Source organism: Colletotrichum abscissum (assembly GCF_030869225.1).
Source record: "Colletotrichum abscissum strain IMI 504890 chromosome Unknown Scaffold_90.1, whole genome shotgun sequence".
NCBI lineage: Eukaryota > Fungi > Ascomycota > Sordariomycetes > Glomerellales > Glomerellaceae > Colletotrichum > Colletotrichum abscissum.
This window is the reverse complement of record NW_026850537.1, coordinates 1-18,356: the sequence shown is the minus strand read 5'-3', so window position 1 is coordinate 18,356 and position 18,356 is coordinate 1. Positions and strand designations below refer to the sequence as shown.

Genomic DNA, 18,356 nt, shown 5'->3' with positions numbered 1-18,356 from the left:
TAAGACAGGACAATATGATGATGCCAATTACTCCAATTACAGCTTGATGGGCTTTGATAGGAGGATGCTAGGGTATCTATATGCAAGCCTTTCTCTTTCGTCTTTCCTCTCGACCACCGCCCAATGGTGCGTCAACGTCTCCTCAGTATCCGGACTTGCTCGTTTTGTTCATGCTTCCACCTTTCTCCTCTTGAACTTGCCTCTTGCCTCGACCTTACCCTCTGCCGGAACTGCCTTCCAACCCGTAAAAACGTAACCATCCGCCCCGCCGCGCCCCATCATCATGGGGTGTGTGCGACCGGGCAGAACTTGCCACCGCTTCGCGCGGCTCGTCTGGACATTGGCGCCCAAAAGCAGAGTCGGGTTGATGGGGAAATCGTCTGAACCCTCCCATCGCTCCAACTCCTGGACAGACTTCCCAGCTGCCTCGGCCGGAGGATTTGACGACCAGCCTGCGCGGCGGGCAATGCTGAAGCAATCGGCCAGTTCCGTCAACGGCTCGATGCTTTGCGAGTAGACGGCAATCGGCGCTCCACCGGCCAGGAGTGGCAAGGTGTGACGGAGGATGGACACCGTGTCCATCGTGCTGGCGATGACGAGACCGGAAAACCCACCAGCGCGCGTCGAGTCCACAATGTAGCGGGTTCTCGCCCAACGTCTTCGCTTCCGGTGGTAGTTACCACGCCGGTTAGCCTTCCATGAGTGCAGCTCCTCGTCCGAGACCTCGGGGGGCGGTGTTGAATATGTGACATCCTCCTCGGGCTCCAAAAGCTGCAGCCATGAAATGGGCAATAGGTTGGTAGCGAGGGGATGAAGCGGGTAAGGCGGGTTTGGATTTGTGCTGTCAAAGTTGTAGTATTTGAGGAGGGCGAGGTTTGGCTGGCTGTTGGGGTGGATGAGCGTCAAGGTGTTGGTAGGGGCAAACATGGCTTCAAAGTCGTCGCGACGGGGCGGGTGTCTTCGTCGGGGTTGCTGCGGCTTTGTCGTCTCGCCATCATTTGTCATTGTGGCATCAGCTGTGGCCTCCTCGGGCATTGTTGTTGTTGTTGGGTCTTGTACTGCAGTCTCTGTGCTTGTCTCCTGTGTCTGTTCTGTCGCGGCGACGTCAATGGTGACGGTGGTGTTCTCTGCTGGCTTGACTCCATTGGCTTCTTCCTTGCCAACATCTGTAGCATCCTCCACTTCTTGGACCTCTTCGGGGTCCTTGGGGTATAGTATGCCCATCCTCTCGGCCATGGCGGCGGTAACGAGACCTCCTGTGTCCTCCACCACAAGCCACCGACCTCCAATCTCGGATTTGTCCAACATGCCAGACCCATCAATCGTCACGGTCTCGGGCTTGTCCGTGAGAGATACGCCGCCGAAGTGGACGTTGGCCCAGGAGTTCAAGAGCCCCATCATCTCCTCCCGCATCTCCAGCACCTTTCCCGCATCCTTCTCTTCCAAGAGCCACTTGCCTAGCGTCAGAGGGTCAAGTGGTTGTATCATGAACCGTCGAATATACTTCTTGGTCTTGAGCAACTTGTACTTGGCGAGAGAGAAGGCCGTCTTCTGGTCAATGGCGGTATGCGACAGCAGTAGCTTCGCGATGATCTCCTTGCCGGCGTCTGTGTTGCCCTGCTTTAGCTGCTCAATCTCCTCGGCGGTCAAGGTCTGGCGGGCGGCGTCGTCGATAATCTCACGTCGCGAGTGGGCAACTACGTTGCCGCTTTCCTGATCGACCAGTTCAAACTCTGCGCCATCGGGGGCGGCAATGACATTCTCAAGAGTGGTGCCCTCCTCCTCGGCGTTCTGGGCGTTCAAGTCGGCCAGGGCGTCGGCGTGAATCTCGCTCGTAGAGACGACTCGCAGTCTGTTAAAGTTCTCGCCATCCCGTCTATCTTGGATCTCGTAGGTGATGTGAAATGGGCGCTCAATGATGAGGTTGCTAGGGAACGAGCCGAGTTTACCCAGTGAAATCGTGCTGGGAGCAGAAAAGAAAGGAAGTTAGCTGTCGTCATACCAAATGTCTACTTGATGAACCTACGTATTGGGTACAATCTGCAGCACCTTCGTATCTTCTGAAAGCAACTTCAGAGACACCCATTGGTGCGGTTGGACAACGTGGTGCATGGTTGCGACTGGATAGGCTTTACCGGGCTAAAGGTTTCGTCCAAGCGAAGCTGTCGCGAGAAAAAAAAAATGTTTATGAGCGAAGCGTCAATTAGCGGCCTTATCGTTATCGGGAAACTCGGTCGCCACCAATCGACGGCTTGGTGCCAGCTTCCATGGAAGGGACTAAGAATAACAGGCCGTCCAGGTACCCCGCGCGGGGCACTTGATCAACTAGTCGCCGGAACATCAGAAGTTCAGAACGAAGACCCTGTAAATTCAGCGTACCTTAGTGATACCTGACTGCGTGGAGAACTTGATCAACCCAGCTCAAGTTATCAAATCCGACATTCTATCTTGCAATCAAGCGAGCCAATCTCTCATCAAAGCCTTCCGTGTTTATTCAAAATAGCAAAAGTAACGCATTTCTCAATACTGCTCAGTCTGACCAATTTGTCTGGTGCGCGCTGGGGCCTAACTTCTTTTCAGCACTTGTCAGAGGTCATCCCCCTCTCGGCGTGGAATGTTGCCTGTACCAAGCATTTTGTTGGCCCGTTCTTTCATCCCGACTAGCCTTAAGATACCTGCTGTGGCATGGAGAAGGAGAGTTAGGGAACCGAATAGCAAGAGGGGTAGAAGGGTGTAAGTCGTAAAGACTGAGAACGAGTATTGATTAGCAGGGGCTTGAAAGCATCACCACACGAAGCCTGAGATACCAACTTACAAACACCGCCCCCTGTTTGCTTGACAACATCAAACAGTTCGCCGCGCATGATGGGCAGCGCGCCCTTTGTCCATCTCCATGGACCAATAAGACGAAATTTGGTGTTAAAGTTTGATCCCATTGCCCATGTGAAAAGTGCTTTGAATCCTTGACGCTTCATAAAAGAAAAGGTCGGCGCGCTGCCCATGTCGAGAGCAAGCTGATATGCGTAGGATTCCTGTTCAACACCGTGCTTGCTCTTGAACAAGTCATGTCCGCCTCGAGCCTTGAGAGCGTAGTCGATCTCATAGTGGGGAATAGCATCATCATTGGACATTCCTTGGCTGGCATCAGGAGCATGCAGCGCCATCTGTTGAGGGTACTTGTGCCGGAGGAGGTTAAGAACCCATAGTTGCGCCTGTAGTTCGGCGAGAGGCGGGATAGCTCCTGAATAGATGGTGTTAGCACGGCAGACTTACACCCACAACAACCAACAGGGGCCCTACCAATGCCAGGCCGTACGAAGCCAATAAAACCAGCAGTCACCTCTCCGCGCCTCCAGATCCCGCGGACATCCAGCTCACTGGGTTCCGGGTAACCGTCGTCCAGGAAATCGAACCGACGCACATATCCAGTTGCGGCGACCACCAAGTCGGGCTTGATGACTCGAGATAGCGCCTCAACGTGCTCACGCTTCTTGCTGTCCGGAAACACGACAGTCCCATCGTCCCGGAAAGCCAATGGCCAAGGTGCCGTCAATATCTTTCTGCCACTTGTGTTTTTCAACTCAATATTCATCACAAAAGCTCTGATGCGAGAGAAAATGTCTCGCGGCCGATTTCCCTCATTGAGATATGGCAGCGCGCGGTCGGACTTGACCAGAAACACTTTGCAAGTCAGCCATGCACTCATTTGAACTATTCGTATTCATTCATAAGGGCGAAGAATATCTCCTCTCGGGAGAACACTCACGTGAGTCAACGTTATTGCGTTCACCCTCAATCTCTCCGACCCACTGATCCGGGCCAGCCGCCGTCCCGCCAGAGAGGTAATGAAGAGCCTTGAACGTCTTGTCGTACACGCTCCAGAGCAGATTGGAGTGTTGAAGACGCTCTGGAAGATATGCAGTGTCGAGGAAACTTGCGATTGCTGTGTCGACTGGCTTCTGGTGAGGATCCGGCTTCCAAACCTGCATGACGACTGGTAAAGGAACAACCTGTGATAATCAGCGTTGATCTATGCTAGACCAATCAAATCGCATTATCAAAGTAGAAGACAAGTTAGGTACCTTCTTTGCGCAAAAGAAACCACCTTTGTGACACATCACCACTTCCCTGGCTTCTGAAGTTACGGCCAGGTGGGCTAGGTCCATTGCCGTTTCTCCGACTCCTAGGATCATCACAGACGTATTCAACCCAAATCGCGTTCTTTCCTTCACTTCGGAAGAGTGGAGATGCTTCACGTTCTCCAGACCTTCGATGTATGAGATGGACGGAACGTTGTTGAGACCGGAGCACACGGCGATGGCATCACAGTCCCATGACTCCTCTCCATCTTGGCTCTCTGCAACTTCCAAACCTGGAGAGCGGCGAAAAAAGACGCGGTGGCCATTGGCTGTATGAGAAACTCGAAAAATCTCCGTGTTCGTCTCTATAATGCCCCAAAGATCAAATTGGGTACAGAAGCCCTCGAGGTAGCGAACGTAATCCTCTACCGGCAGAAAGTCAGGTAGGTCTTTTGGCACACGAAAGTCCGAGAACGCCGTGAGATACTTGGATGACACCATCTAGAAGGTTTTACATCCATTGTCAGCTGTCTGGCATACTTTGTGAATGGTTTAGATGATTATGCGAAGTGAGGCTCCCATATTGAATGATGTACGGTGGTAAGGAGGGTTGATGGGCCAATACCTCGGCTTCTTCGTAGACCTTATACTTGTAAACACCACCCACTCCGTCTTCCCTCTCAAAGATCCGGACCTCGATATCAAGTATGCCGAAGTACTGTCTAGCCTGACGAAGGTACTTAGCTGTGACCAAACCAGAAGCACCTGCGCCGATGACAGCAACTCGAATGGGCTTCATCATCGATCCCGCCGCTCTCTCTATGATGGCAGTTTGGCTCATATTGCAGACCGCAATTTCTCGTCGTCTTTGAACTGAGTGTCGCAACAGCTCCGAACTGTGAATGACGTTCAAGGTGTCGGAAGTTTGTCGTTGGAATGAAGTCTGGCCTGTCAGACTTTACCTAAGTATCATAGTAGTCGATGACTTCGAGATCAAGGAAATTTGAAACAAGAGTTCTGTTTCGATGTAAAGAGACAAGACAGTGCACTCGGACCTATTGCGTTTTGTATGCAGTCTTTGCTATTTCAGCCAGACTACGGCCAATGGCTAACGAATCTCACTTGGCCTTGACGCGAAGGTAAAGGGGAATGTAGAAGCTACAAGGGACTGATGAGAGTCGATTTCCGGAAAATTCGGACTTTGATTGAGTAGGTATTGAATGTGTATTTGCTGGAAGTTTCAACAAGATTGACTCAAAAGCAGCAAGCCATGAACTTAGGGAGGGAAACTCAGGCGACCAGGTTAGGTTCTGGGAGCTAAACACAAGCGAATCTGCAAATCGCAATCCAGACACGAGGTTGTAGGGAACATAAGATTTTAGTTCAAATCCTACGACAGCATGAGCACAAGCGACCGACTGTCAGCAACGCAAGGTCGTTCTGCGGTTTCTAATTAGTGACCTCACCTGAAAGCTGCATGCTTACAGTCAAGACATCAGGCTTGTCTGCCACTGGGACCCTTACTCTTTCGGGAATCAGAAGATCCCGTTCACCCTCACAACTCGCGCTGACGCTCACACCATCTCAAGGCAGTTGCCCAATCGAAGGTGACGTTCGGCCGGAGCTGAGTTGGGGGCGAAGTGCCAATGTGGCTCAGCCGGGCCCCGAAGAATGTTGGACTCTTCGGTGAGTTGGAAATATGAGATGATTGGATGGTCATAGTAACCCAAATGTGGGAACACCATGGTGGTAAGGCTGAATTACAGAGGCAGATGATATGATACCTGTGTCAGATCGATCCGGGCAGCCGATTTCATGCAAGGGAAGTCCAAATTGTCTTGCAAGCCCGGCGCTTACGCTCGAACTATTGATTTGAGCAGCAAAGCAGGGACTTTCGTCAATTCACGAAGCGGGGCGTTCGGAAGTCTCCAGCAACTACTAAGGTAAGTAGACTCGACTTTGGACCGACTGCGTGCTAAATCGTATCAGGAGGTGTGCCGGGTCACAAGGATCTTGTGTAATAGATTAAATAATTCCGATGTCGCCTACCAGGCATCCGCTACCATGGTGCTTCTGAGATACATTAAACCTGAGAGCAAAGACCCGAACTGGCTTTAAAGCGATTCTCCATTAGTGAGATGATCTCGATCTTTGCCAAGCCTCTCGATTTCTTCTCTTGGCCATCGCAAATACTGTCTATACTGAGGCCCTAAAATGAGTGCGATGCCATGAAGAATGTGGCTTGCCCACCCCTTTATGTACCACATCCATTCGAGCGACTTGAGCAACACAACAAAGTGTGCCAGGATGAGAAGTGCAAAGGGCCTCTTATGTTTTAGACAAAGCACGAAATCATCATCGATACCATAGATGCAACCGATAATGACCTCCATCTTGCCGTTACAATCAAGCCTTGGCCTTGCAGTTGTACCAAAAGTTGTCTCAAAGCAAGACGAAACCCGTTGAGTCATTTCCAAGTATACGGGGGTTTCTGGATCGCCAGAGCATGTAATCAAGTCTGTAAGACTGCTCAAGGCAGGCCCCCATTGGACTAGTCGTCTCGTGGGACCTGGCTCTGGGAGTGACTTCTCGTCATCGGCAGCCGAGAGAGGACCCAGAACTCCAGAGTAGATGGCATCCCATCCCATTGTTGTAACAACAATTCGAACACCCCTAAGTAATTCGAACCATGCCACTTCTTCTCCGTCTGAGACTATCAAGAGATGTTCTGGGCTAGGCTTCTTTGCGAATGCATACGCACAGACAAGCGTGGTAGATATGTAAAGTGCTCCAGCATAGTCTTTATTAGATGTTGGCATGATGGCCATCACTTGGCGTAGGCCTATGGTGTAGTGAACATCTGCGAGCTGCTCATATTTAGATGACTCGGTAGAGTCCTCTTTCTCTTTGGATAAGTGTAGTGCGGAGATTGCGAGAAGCAGATGCAGGACGTAATGGTGCGTGAAGGCAAGACGGGGGACTCTCTCCCGCCAAAATCGCGAATTTGAGTATGTAAGATCGTCAGACGTTAAGAAGTGGTGCTGCAACTCGAGATCATCTACGGTCCATATCCAAGGAAGATCCGAGGCTACTTGTTCCTGCTGCTCCCCGCTCTGCGTGACTACGAGAGCTGTGTCGATTGACCTGGATCTTAGGCTATCGGGTGATTCGAAGAATTCTTGGGGGCTAAGCCCTTTGGATGCCGTATCCCAATCTTTCCGCGGTCTCCCTCTTCTCCGCGAATTTCCATGAGAGACGGTCTCGACGATAACATCATGAGTTGGGACGAGGTCTGTGATTGATGCTGAAGCGGCAAAATCGCAGGTTATAATAGCTTTCGAGCATTGCCCACATTGGGGTTTGGCTTCATCACACTGGTGTCTGGGTCAGTATAAAAGTGGAATGTTAGGTTCACATTGCGTACCTTGATTCTTCTTCGCTTGCAGGTTTTACACCCGTTACGGGACTTCTTATGTGATCGCCTTTTTGTGATGTGGCACGTCGTACACGTACAGCCAGGATCTCCGTGTTTCGCAATTTTCGCGTCCGGTTCACTCATCGCTGTTGATATATCCTAGATCCAGCTGCCGTCTGAGATGAACAATTCATGTGTGAATGGCTGGGGGGTCTCGAAGCTTCTTGAAGACTTTTCTCCCCCAAGGGTGAGGAAAGGGGGGCGTTGAAGTAAGGATAGAGGATTAATTCTAGGAGGGCAAAGGGGGGGTTGCCACTAATTTTTAAGGCCCTAGGGGGCATTATGAACTCCCCTGCCTAGCACTGCCTCGGTGGGCCGTGCCCCCCCCCCCCCCTTCTGCCTGTCTATACGTGGATCCGCCTTGTATCTACCGCTTTGAGAAGCGTTTGTGACAATAGCTTCTGTTGTAGGCAGCTGCTTACTCAAGTATATTACTTCGCCTTCGTTCGATAGACTCTAGAAATACACGTCTTTACAATTGTAATATGGAGTTTACAGCAGGACACTTTATAGTCTGAAAGCTGGAGCCCAAGGTCGATTTTTGAAGACCACCCGCTAAAGGACACGCACAACTCATGCCTTTTAATCCGGACGAGGCCACCAACCCCTTTATACAGCGCATGACCAACCTGCCGGGTCTCCAGCCGTCGTCTTGCTGTATAATGCCTTCTTTGGGTACGGGCAGATAACCTGCCTCTCATGAGTATTGTCCGGCTTTGTGATGGTCACTGGAGAGCTTTCAGGGACTGTCCCATTCTCGACCCAAGACCTCAACTGATCAAATAACGCGATGGGCTGGCCGCCGCCAGGGCCGCCCCAGCAATGCCCCAGTCCCGGGACTGGGAAATATCTATAGAAGTCTTGTGCATCATCTTGGTGATTCAAGACGTCCTTATAATAGTTCAATGTGTTGTTGGGCGGAATAGTCGGATCGGCCTTAGGCTGTGTTAGTCCGTACTGATAGGTACATGTACACAGGGACTGTACATGTAATAGCTGATGATATGCGGAGACTTACCAAGCCATGGAAAGTGATCATCTTGCCTCCAGCATTACGGAAAGATGAAAGGTCTGGGTCATCAGTCCCTAGGTAAGCATCATACTGTTGTCTGAAAGAGTGGTACGCTCTCTCCAATTCCTTGAAAGATATCTTTGTAGTAGTGATAGCGGGATCTTTGCTGATGAAGTAGGCCAACAACACTGTGACAGCGGCGTTGGGAACTCCAGTACACTTCCCATCTTCTGTACAGCTAGTTTGAGCACCAAACACTAGATCGGTGCCCATTTCCAGACCATACAGGTATGTTGACTCTCCTTCAGCCGTAAAAGGGCCCGTCCACATAGCATCTGCTACAGCGGCTGCCGTGTAGCTGATATTGGCCGATTTCCCGGTCAATGGGCAGTTGAACTCTGTTCCGACGTAGGCATGAGGATCAAATATGGTCTTGCAGGCATTTGTGTCGGCGATAAGGCCATCCTTAACTCCATCAAGCCCATCGCAAGCAGATACAGCAAGTGCAGTGAGCTGTTGCAGCTCGCATGGGTGAGGATACTGCTCAGTGACGTCCATATAGACCCTGGGCCAGATGGTGTTGATGAGGACCCCGGCCCAGTTGATCGCCGGGGCTGCTGCGATGATTCCGTCGTAGATCGATGGGTACCTCTGGGCAAGTGCCGCACCCTGACGACCTCCTTGGGAACAACCATTCCAGTACGAATATGAAGGCTCCCTGCCGTAGTAGTTTTCAATGAGGTGCTTGGCGATGATTGCCTTAGGTTCCAACGTATTAGCGAAGTCGAAGCACACGGTTAAAGACGCACACTTACCTCGTCATACAAGGTCTGTGACCCAAGATCCTGCAATGCGTACAGATTTGAGTTACCTGGGCTTATCAGAGCCCACGAGTCCGGCCCCATGGCGTCCCCAAGTCCAGAATCTGTGGTTACAGTAGCATAACCATCTGCGATAGCGCCGGCCATAGTCGTATAACTCAGAAGCATTCTCCCAGCGCGCCACCCCCCACCTCCCACAGCTTGGAGTCTCCCGTTCCAGTCCTCGGTTGGGAGCCAGGTCTCGACATTGACAACATCACTGTGGCCAGGGTGAGTGTAAGAGACGGTGATATTGCAGAAGGAGGCATTATGTATCTCGACAGCTGGCTGAGAGAATCTCCACTCTGCAGGTATAGGCCCGCTGAAGTTTGTGACCAGAGACGCTTCCAAGGAAATAAAATTTGCTCCTAGCAACGATGGCGCCGAGAATGTTGTGGCAGCGCATGGGTTAGGATGGATGCTTGTGCTAGAAGCCCCCAACCTTGGTTGTAAAGCTCCGAGAGGAGCCTGGGAACCGGGGCCTCCGGGAGTAAGGGATAATAGTTGGGTGATTCCGGCTGGCATTATTTGAAGTTGTTCGAGTCAGATCCTCAAGCGTTGAGACGATCGATTTTGAATCTATTCCTTGATTGTCCTCTATCTTGCAAGGGTACTGCCCGAGATCAAGTAGACGATCAATTAATAGTTGTAACGTTGTTGCATGCAGCAATTCTGTCATGATAAAAGTCGGATTCGTCACTCCGTCACTCGTCAGCTGCAGTTGTTTCACAGCTTCCATGCCTCGGCGAAGCTCCCCGCCGAGTTCAGTTGGTCCCTTGCTGCGAGCGGTCTAGTGGACTGACCAGGGGCCAAGAATGCCCGTTGCCAATCGGAGTTCGTCTTTTTCTCGTATCAAATACGATAATTGAGGCATCGAGCATGGGCCCCATGTTTCCGCGCGTTTCCGCTCTGGGGCATAAACCGGGGCAAGTCTGTTGAACTTCCGCATGAACACTCGATGACTTCGTGCCTGTTTGCATGAAGCTCTGCTGACTGCTCTTTGGCCATTCAAGTGACCAATTTCTCGAGAAGACTAAACCATGGCCAAGAATGACCGAGCTCTTCGACCTTATTCTATTGTGCCAAGTCTGACCTTCGTTGCTATCAATTACTCAGTGAAAAGCCCCTTGGTAACATGGTCTTAGCTTCGGCCTTCATTCGGCAACTGCACAGGCTCGGCCAAATGAAAGGTCCTTGCTCCTATACCAACACATAGCAAGATGCGTGCTCCGCGATGGTCTCAGCAAGTTGGTCATATTAAGCAAATAATGTGTCGTATTTCTATATGAAGTATGAACTATAAATGAAATGTATTGGATGAGTTTTACGTAGACAACTCACGCCAGTGAGCTACCTTATCTTACGCTGCTATACGATGATAGTCCTCGAGATGAGCGCATGCACGCCCTCAAATAAGGTAGGCAATAATTTAGCAAAACTTAATCGAGGATCGAGAGGGAACGCTTTTCTCGTAGCTGTTCAGGGTTGCAAAGTCGAGCAGTCAACGATTTCGATGATTTTTGTTACGGGCCGCCTGGTCCGCGGCCCACATTCTATGCTTGATCTAGATTCTGCATAGACAAGGCACACATCTAGCCTTAGTAGAGGCTATACGCAAAAACACAGGGAAGAATAAATACAATGATATCGGGAAAATTATATTTCATCTTCTGAAACGTCATATCGGTGTTGGCAAGAAGGACGAGGCTTTTCCACGTTCTGTCACTGGTGGGTTATTGGGGGGCAAAAATATTCAGAATGTATTGAGCTGGTCTGAGAACTTGATTTTACATTATCATTCCATACTTAAGACCGAGGTGACCTCAGTCAATTGCATTCAACTTCATTCAACGAGAGAAGCAAGAGACTTTCCACTGCTTCATAGTCTGACACCCAACGATACTAGAACCCAAGGTTCATGTGACAAGGCATCTGTGTATAATACTCGATGAATCATGAGGTGAGAGTTGTATGGAAATCATTGAACGGCAAGAACTTCATTTGAGTGCAGTTGGTCAAGCAGTTGACTCCGCTCGCAACGAGGGTCTTATTCTCCGTTACACCCTCAGACTTTGCTGATAAAGTCTAGGGTCGGGCAAGAATAATACAGCCCTTTTCCATACAAAGGCCCGATCTTCGGTCTCTATGTGGATAGATATTCCCCTTGGCGCTGACTTGGCTTGTTTGACTACACATCTTGAGGTACATTGGACAGCAAATCGAAAACGGTCTTCGGGGTCCTCATCACGCCACACTTCTGGTTTGTCAAACACGACAGTGCAAGTGGACGATCTAGGTATGAGTGAATTAATCACATGAGCTCCGTACCTCGTTTGTCCTGCCCATCAGGATCCCCAGATAAGACTCAGGTATGAAGAGTAGGTGATTACTAGGTACAGCTTTTGCAGAGCGCCAAGCCGAAGCATCACTGTTGATCACGCGATCAATTGCCGACTTCAATTACCATGCTACCTCCCTCTTCAAGGCTTGCTCTTACTGTGGGAATGTGCAATCTTGGCATCCTCATGGGGAATTGAGGTGATGGGCGATGCCACGCTTGCATAGCCACAACAAAAGCTTGGCGCTACCCCACGACGTCTTGACAACTTCAATTCCAGCACCCAATCACGAGATGAGAAGCTACTCATGTCTTGTCCTCTGTTTCAACGAGCTGATTTTAGGTTTTGCCAAGTTTGTTGGGGATAGATTGAAAACCTGTTCAGTTCGATAGACTTACTGTACCTTGTGCCGCATCTTTGCTAATCCCATGCATCGTCCCCGGAGATATCATGATCTACCACACGGTGATAGCTTGCTTTTGCCAAGAAATCCCCGAAGATCGAGGCTACATCACTAATATCTTCTCGTATGAACACGTCACATGCCCAGCTTGGCTCTTGAAGAGTGGGACGGGCCGCAGAGGGCGCCCGCTCCGGCGCTGGTGGGATTCTTTTTCAAACGCTCTTCATCGAGACTGCGCTGTCACATATGTCACTCAGTTACTTCCAGACTGCGCCAAGATCTTGGCCGGATTGCAAAAGATTATAATTGTCAAAACTGTGGTATTGATGCTACTGACATGCCACCCGCCTCTATTTATATGCCGTGCCTAGCCCCTTTTTCGTTCATGTACATTATGTGTCTAGTGAAGATGGTATCAAATGGAAGCCCCACCAGGGTAAAATTGAAAGCGCTTAGAAGTGAGGAGCGTTAAGAAAAAGGCCCATGAGGACACCGCCAAGAGTGCCGGCGACGGGGATTGTCATGATCCAAGAGAAGACCAAGAGACCAACACGCTGGAAGTTGACGGCCTTCAGAGTACCATTGCACAGACCGACACCGACCGTGGCGCCAGTAATGCACATGGAGGTAGAAACGGGTAGAGAGTACTGGGAAAAGACGAGGACAGTAATGGCAGCGCCCATTTCCATGGAAGAACCACGACTGGGGGAGTGGTAGGTGATCTTGTTGCCCATAACTGTTGTCTGTTAGTGCCGCGACTATCTAGAGTTTGAATTAGATGAGACTCACCCTTCATGATGTTGTAGCCATATGTGATGAGACCAAGAGAAATAGTGGCGGAGAGAACAGCAAGCTGCCAGACAGGGACAGGGGCCTTGGCGGCGGCAGCGTCACCGGTACTCCAGGCAGAGTAAATGACAGCCCAGGGACCGACAGAGTTGCCGATATCGTTAGCGCCGTGCGCGAAAGAAGCAGTGCAAGCAGTGATGATCTGTACGAAAGAGTAGGTGTGTTCGACCTCATTGGGGTACTTCTTAGCGCTGGCGTACACGCGCTTCATGCGCTCACCCTCGGGGGTACCGGCGACGCCAGTCTGGGCAGCGTGGATGTCGTAGTGAAGACCGTAGAGAGCACCAACAGTGATCATGGCGGGAATACGCTTAAGGGCAATCTTCATGTTGTGAAACTCGTAGATCTGACCAGCGCCCATTGGGTTGTCGCGAAGGGTGCGCATGGCCCAGCCGAGAGGACCACGCTTCTTCATCATCTTTGCGTGCAACCTGGCCTCGCCCTCAGCCTGGAGTTGCTTGTAGGTAGGGCCCTGGCCAATCTCAGCAGCAGCCAGGGACCTCTCCTGGGGAACGTGGGTCTCCTTCTCGTGGGTCTCCTTGAGAGGCTCATCGCCAGACTCGGAAGACTTCACAGACTCGTGAGAGGGAAGAGTCTGTTCGTGCTCATCTTCCTGGACGACGGCGTAGTTGGGAACCTTGGCCTTCTCGGCATCGGCGGGAGCGGGACGCTTGAAGAGAAGAGGGCCGTAGACGAAGTGGTACCACTTGATGGTGTAGTCCTTCTTGATGACCTTGGCGTGGACGAAGGGGACGAAGAAGAGCGCGGCGAGAAGGCAAAGGCCACCACCAGTTCCCATGGTGACAGCGGCAATGTACCACGCAGGCTTCTTGCTCAGACCAAGGTTGGGAGAGCCCTTGTAGACAATGGAAAGCGTGCAGATAGTGCCGGCAATGAGGAAGAAGAAAGGCGAAGTCCAAACGGCCCAGGGCACGGGGTTCTTGCGAACGTGAACCACGAACTTGATGAGACTGAAGATGATGGCACCGAAGCAGCCTGAGATAGCGGGCGCCATACCCAGACCAGCAAAAATGGCACCAAGACCCTTGCCGCCGTTCCAGCCCCACTGAACCTTGTCGGCGCCAGCAACAGCAACACCGACACCGGCGACGGCAGAGACCAGAGAGTATGTCGAGGAGACGTGGGCAGAGTGTCGCGTGCACCACATGACCCAGGAAGAAGCGGCGGCCAGGGCGCAGGTAAAGGCGAGCATCTGAACACCCGGGTTGCCGTTGAAGACGTTGTTGGGGATAATACCGTTCTTGATAGTGTCGGCCGTACGCGCACCAACAGTGATGGCGCCCAACATCTCGAAGATGGTACCGAAGATCATGGCTTGTCTGTAGGTAATTGATCTTGATGATACACTGGTCGCCCAGGCGTTTGCGACATCGTCTGAAAGTTGAGCCGAGTCAGTGTCTGATGTCTTGAAGCGCCAAAGTATATCAGCAGCCGTAGACCGCTTATCTTGTCTGCGCCTTTTCGCCCGATGGAGGACTGTACTTACTAGCACCGTTGTTGTATGCATCGAGCATAGCAAAGAACGTGCCAATGGCAAAGACGTAGGTGTACTGATCGAGCGCCATTGTGGCTGACTGCCGCTTGGCTGTGACTTGGCGAGCAGATTCTGTGGTCTCGATAAAGGAGGGGAAGAAGTGCTTGCTAGAGAAGACGGGACAAGCAAGGCATCGAATGATGGGAAAGGCGCGCACGATAAACCTTTTATGTGCTCTCTTGGCGAGTCTGACTGACAGAAAGTAACCGGTGTCTGCTTTGCAGCAGATACCAGCCTTGGTTCCGAGTGAGCACTCAAATTGTTGTTGATACACCCCCCCATGCTCCGATGTCTTTCTCCTCCTCCTCAATCAAGCGTGACTCAATGTGTAGTCAATGGCCGACTAAGTTTCTCTTCGTACATGGACACCCCCCTCTCACCCACTTCATCGACTCTATCACTCCAGGATTGACGATGGGACCTCGATGGCAGGCCGAACGGGATGCATCAAGGATGTTGTTTACGGCTAGCGTGCCAAGATGTCGGTATCCCTAGCATGCTCGCAGCTTAGTCTGCGAGACTCTGGGCCCACCCAGCAAGCTTTATTTGGGCGTGGAATCTCATCTGGGGAGGATCTGGAGTTGACGAATCATGGGGCTTCAACCCTCCACGTGTGGCATCTGTTTGCTACAGTTGTTTGACTTGGTCGTTGAACCCCCCTGCTCGTCGAACTTGGCGAACAACATATTAAGACCATGCCAAGCCCTTTAGACCCTTCTTGTTCTTCTCGTCAGTTGCTACGCCGTCTCTTTGCGCATAACTTCTCGTCTGTCTTGCGTTCTTGACGGGCCTTTTGGTCAGAGGCGATGTTGCCAATGGACGATAACCCCACGCACGCCTCCTTCGACCGTCGCCCAACCTACCGATAAGGGTTTGCCTCTCCGGTCTGCCAACATGGACACCGACGTCCGCCTTCTCCACAGACACTGGGAAGAGTCAGACGTCTCTGGAATCCACGCGAACGAGGGGTCTTCGCTTCCAGTCTTCCGCTCGAACTCTCTCAGCCACCGGCAAGCCCAACCCCCACCAGATCAACGCTGGTCCGATGTCTCGACCACCAGGAATGCGCGTCGACAGCACGTTGCGAAAAGTCTGTTGCGAAACCTTTTCCCAGCAGCTCTTGGCGCTCGGTCCCCATTGCGGTATAGCCCCGTAATGTCACCACCAACTTTCCGATGAGAGACAGGCCAGCCGGCGAATTACGAGCCAATATTCACTGACGCCGCACATGTCCATGCTTCTAGCTGAAGACCACAGGTGCCAACCGTGGCCAGAAGACTCGGGCGCCTCGCAATTTGACAAATGCTCCTGACTGTGAGCTGATTCACGAATTCCTCTAGTCCACTCGGTCTCCCGATCGAGAGTCTTCGCCCGGTTTGCTTTAGCCCGCCGCGGCAAGCCGGAGAGCCCTGGTGAGGGTGAGCCGCTCTTTTGGGGCCGACTCATGTTCCTCCTATGCTCTTGTGGTGCTTGGCGATGTCGCACGTGTCAGCCCTTGGTGCACAACTCCAGCGAGTTCAGCACGTGCTCAACACACGTTTTCGGTCAATTTCTCGAGGGATTCCATCGCGTGGACCGTGATGAAGCTATCTTCACCACCAAAATTTGGACTGAAGTTCTAGAGGTTCACAACCTGTTCATCGCCAAGTCGGGTATCCGATGCCAGGACGCGTCCAAGACTTACAACCTGTCGATCGGTATTGAAGGAACGTCCTCCATGGTAGTGGTGAAAGGTTGGCAAAGCTTGCCACAGAACCAAGCTTCTGCCTCCCTGATGACAAGAATCTCGGCGCTCTAGTCCAGCGCCTGATGCGCCGCAAGTGCTGTACGTCACAACATTGTCAAAATATTTGCGAGCCTGACGGATCTTCAGCTATGGTGAGACATTCCGAAGTCACGCTCGAGGTTTAGTGACCCGAGGATACGGAATCGATAGCTCGTAACCCTGCAGTTGAAAAACTTGTGATCCGGCTCTTCAAGGTCCAGCCGTTCCCGCGCCGCTTATATTGGACCCCACTTCGGCTGAGCCGCCCAACACTTCGCCGTCCCCGAGCCCACGTGCTTGATCCGTAGGTCAGGACAGACCGAGTTCACACAACACCACATAAGAGGCCAAGCCGGTCTTCATCGACTGGGCGGTGCTGGGTGATGGTTCCTCAGGAGAGGCGACCCGATCCCTCTTAATCCTCCAATCAAGACCGCCTCAATAATATGCAATTGCCACTGTTGCATGAGTGCATTTGCGCATGGCCCCTGACTCTGTGCGCTATTGGGTCCGGATCTGTAAAAAAAAAATGTTGCTTGTGCTTCAATCTAGAAGGCCTCTAGGAAACTTGCATACTTGTACGGTCGGGGTGGCCGTCAACGTGGGTCCCTCTCATCGGCAGCCTCAGCGAAGCTGTCCAGCATTTTCCTTTCAACAGTGATGCCAAGGTGACACTTCATAGTGTTATTATGAGCAAGAAGATATTTCGATCATAGAATCCCACCTCTATTAATGGCTACTCAGACAATCGAGGTTTGCTACAAATAGCGTTCTGCTCCTCTGCTTGCCCCTTTCGATCACCGTCGGTTGCTTGGTCCAACTGGAACGTAGCAGACTCAGTTCTGCAATACATTTTGATGGGAAGAGACGCTTTTGTTCGTACATGGGTCAAGTAGTGATCTTCGACTTTCTTCTAACCCAGTTCCGTTCTTGATAGGTAATGAATATGGCTCTAGCTAGAGCCTACTGCGTAGAACCCAACCCTGAGGACAGCGAGGGGTCGAAGCAAGGAATGGCATGGGATACTAGGCTATAGTAAACTCTGATACCATGCAGCACGGTGTTGCATCGAGCTAGCATGTCTTCCCGCTATGCATGAACCGGCATCTCGTTTCGGCCGGAATCAGGGGTCTGTCGGCCTGAGTGGGCCACGGCCGGAGTTTGACCGCGTAGCAGGCACTCGGGAGACGGCGTGGCAATGCCCGGCCTCTCTCCGGTTGTATTAGGCCTTGATTCATCACTGTGCGTCGAACAACCGTTGTATTGACCTGCAGGGTGTTGCATGATGCGGCGTATGAAATACATCGTGTAGAATTTTCAGTGAAAATGAACTTGTCTAAAGTTTTCGAGCCTTAGTTAATCAGAGCATTCTGTGTTTCAAAAGATCTTATTTCGAGGAAAATTCAGCGAGAAGACTGTACATACTTCATGTCTTTTCGCCACCTACTTACATCTGGCGAGAACCATCTATAGATAATTTTAAAAGGAAGAATCTTGAATCTCAAGCCGCGTTTGGTATTAATACTTTCGGTATTGATAGCTTGGGTGGCAATTATAGTTCGAGAGTCTTCCGCTATCTATAACCTATGATTGGAATGGAAGCAAAAGCCTCAATATAGAAACTAAGAAATGGAACAAGTTGTTTAGATTGTTGCAGCTTGATGTGCGTGGTAACACTAGGTGAAGTTCTGTCGAGTTCGGATTGGGATCTACTATTCACACAGTAAGATGGCTGTTTAACTACCTATAGTAGGTCGGTGGACGAGACGGTGCAAAGTTGCGGCAATAACGTTCATCAATGGTGCACTGAGCTAATATAATATCAGGATGCTTGATTTCCTAGAACGGCGCATGTGAAACCACTGGTGTGGTTTATTTTCTGCATGAAGTATAACCTTGAGCAGGGCGCCACCGTGCTCAAGAACCACGTGGCGGAGATGACGCCGCAGTACGCCAACCACGAGATCGCCATCCGGGAAATCTGCTCCGGCATCGGGGCCCTCGGGAAAGCCTTCCACC

At 51.3% G+C, this 18,356-nt stretch overlaps 7 protein-coding genes across 7 annotated transcripts; 2 read left to right on the top strand and 5 right to left on the bottom strand.

The window, feature by feature from the left end:
• Positions 1 to 168: 168 nt before the first annotated feature.
• Positions 169 to 2,112, bottom strand: CABS01_16294 (Gcd10p family protein; the record flags this gene model as incomplete). The annotated part of the gene is made up of 2 exons (XM_060549625.1): positions 169 to 1,963; positions 2,027 to 2,112. 2 exons carry the CDS (start codon positions 2,110 to 2,112, stop codon positions 169 to 171), a joined length of 1,881 nt encoding a protein of 626 aa, XP_060389521.1.
• A 474-nt stretch (positions 2,113 to 2,586) lies between these two features.
• On the bottom strand, positions 2,587 to 4,920 carry CABS01_16293 (dimethylaniline monooxygenase; the record flags this gene model as incomplete). Its single annotated transcript, XM_060549624.1, has 6 exons — positions 2,587 to 2,747; positions 2,816 to 3,241; positions 3,301 to 3,681; positions 3,767 to 4,010; positions 4,083 to 4,580; positions 4,705 to 4,920. The coding sequence occupies 6 exons, from the start codon at positions 4,918 to 4,920 to the stop codon at positions 2,587 to 2,589; spliced, it is 1,926 nt and encodes a 641-aa protein (XP_060389520.1).
• Positions 4,921 to 6,193: 1,273 nt separating this feature from the next.
• On the bottom strand, positions 6,194 to 7,638 carry CABS01_16292 (uncharacterized protein; the record flags this gene model as incomplete). The annotated part of the gene is made up of 2 exons (XM_060549623.1): positions 6,194 to 7,453; positions 7,504 to 7,638. The coding sequence occupies 2 exons, from the start codon at positions 7,636 to 7,638 to the stop codon at positions 6,194 to 6,196; spliced, it is 1,395 nt and encodes a 464-aa protein (XP_060389519.1).
• Positions 7,639 to 8,163: 525 nt separating this feature from the next.
• On the bottom strand, positions 8,164 to 9,951 carry CABS01_16291 (tannase and feruloyl esterase; the record flags this gene model as incomplete). The annotated part of the gene is made up of 3 exons (XM_060549622.1): positions 8,164 to 8,496; positions 8,573 to 9,325; positions 9,382 to 9,951. 3 exons carry the CDS (start codon positions 9,949 to 9,951, stop codon positions 8,164 to 8,166), a joined length of 1,656 nt encoding a protein of 551 aa, XP_060389518.1.
• A 2,669-nt stretch (positions 9,952 to 12,620) lies between these two features.
• On the bottom strand, positions 12,621 to 14,801 carry CABS01_16290 (phosphate transporter; the record flags this gene model as incomplete). The annotated part of the gene is made up of 3 exons (XM_060549621.1): positions 12,621 to 12,904; positions 12,958 to 14,412; positions 14,525 to 14,801. Coding segments are annotated over 3 exons (2,016 nt in total), but the record flags the coding sequence as incomplete, so codon positions are not given.
• Positions 14,802 to 15,466: 665 nt separating this feature from the next.
• On the top strand, positions 15,467 to 16,370 carry CABS01_16289 (uncharacterized protein; the record flags this gene model as incomplete). The annotated part of the gene is made up of 2 exons (XM_060549620.1): positions 15,467 to 15,662; positions 15,913 to 16,370. 2 exons carry the CDS (start codon positions 15,467 to 15,469, stop codon positions 16,368 to 16,370), a joined length of 654 nt encoding a protein of 217 aa, XP_060389516.1.
• Positions 16,371 to 18,220: 1,850 nt separating this feature from the next.
• CABS01_16288 (uncharacterized protein) lies at positions 18,221 to 18,356 on the top strand (the record flags this gene model as incomplete). The annotated part of the gene is made up of 1 exon (XM_060549619.1): positions 18,221 to 18,356. A coding segment is annotated over one exon (136 nt), but the record flags the coding sequence as incomplete, so codon positions are not given.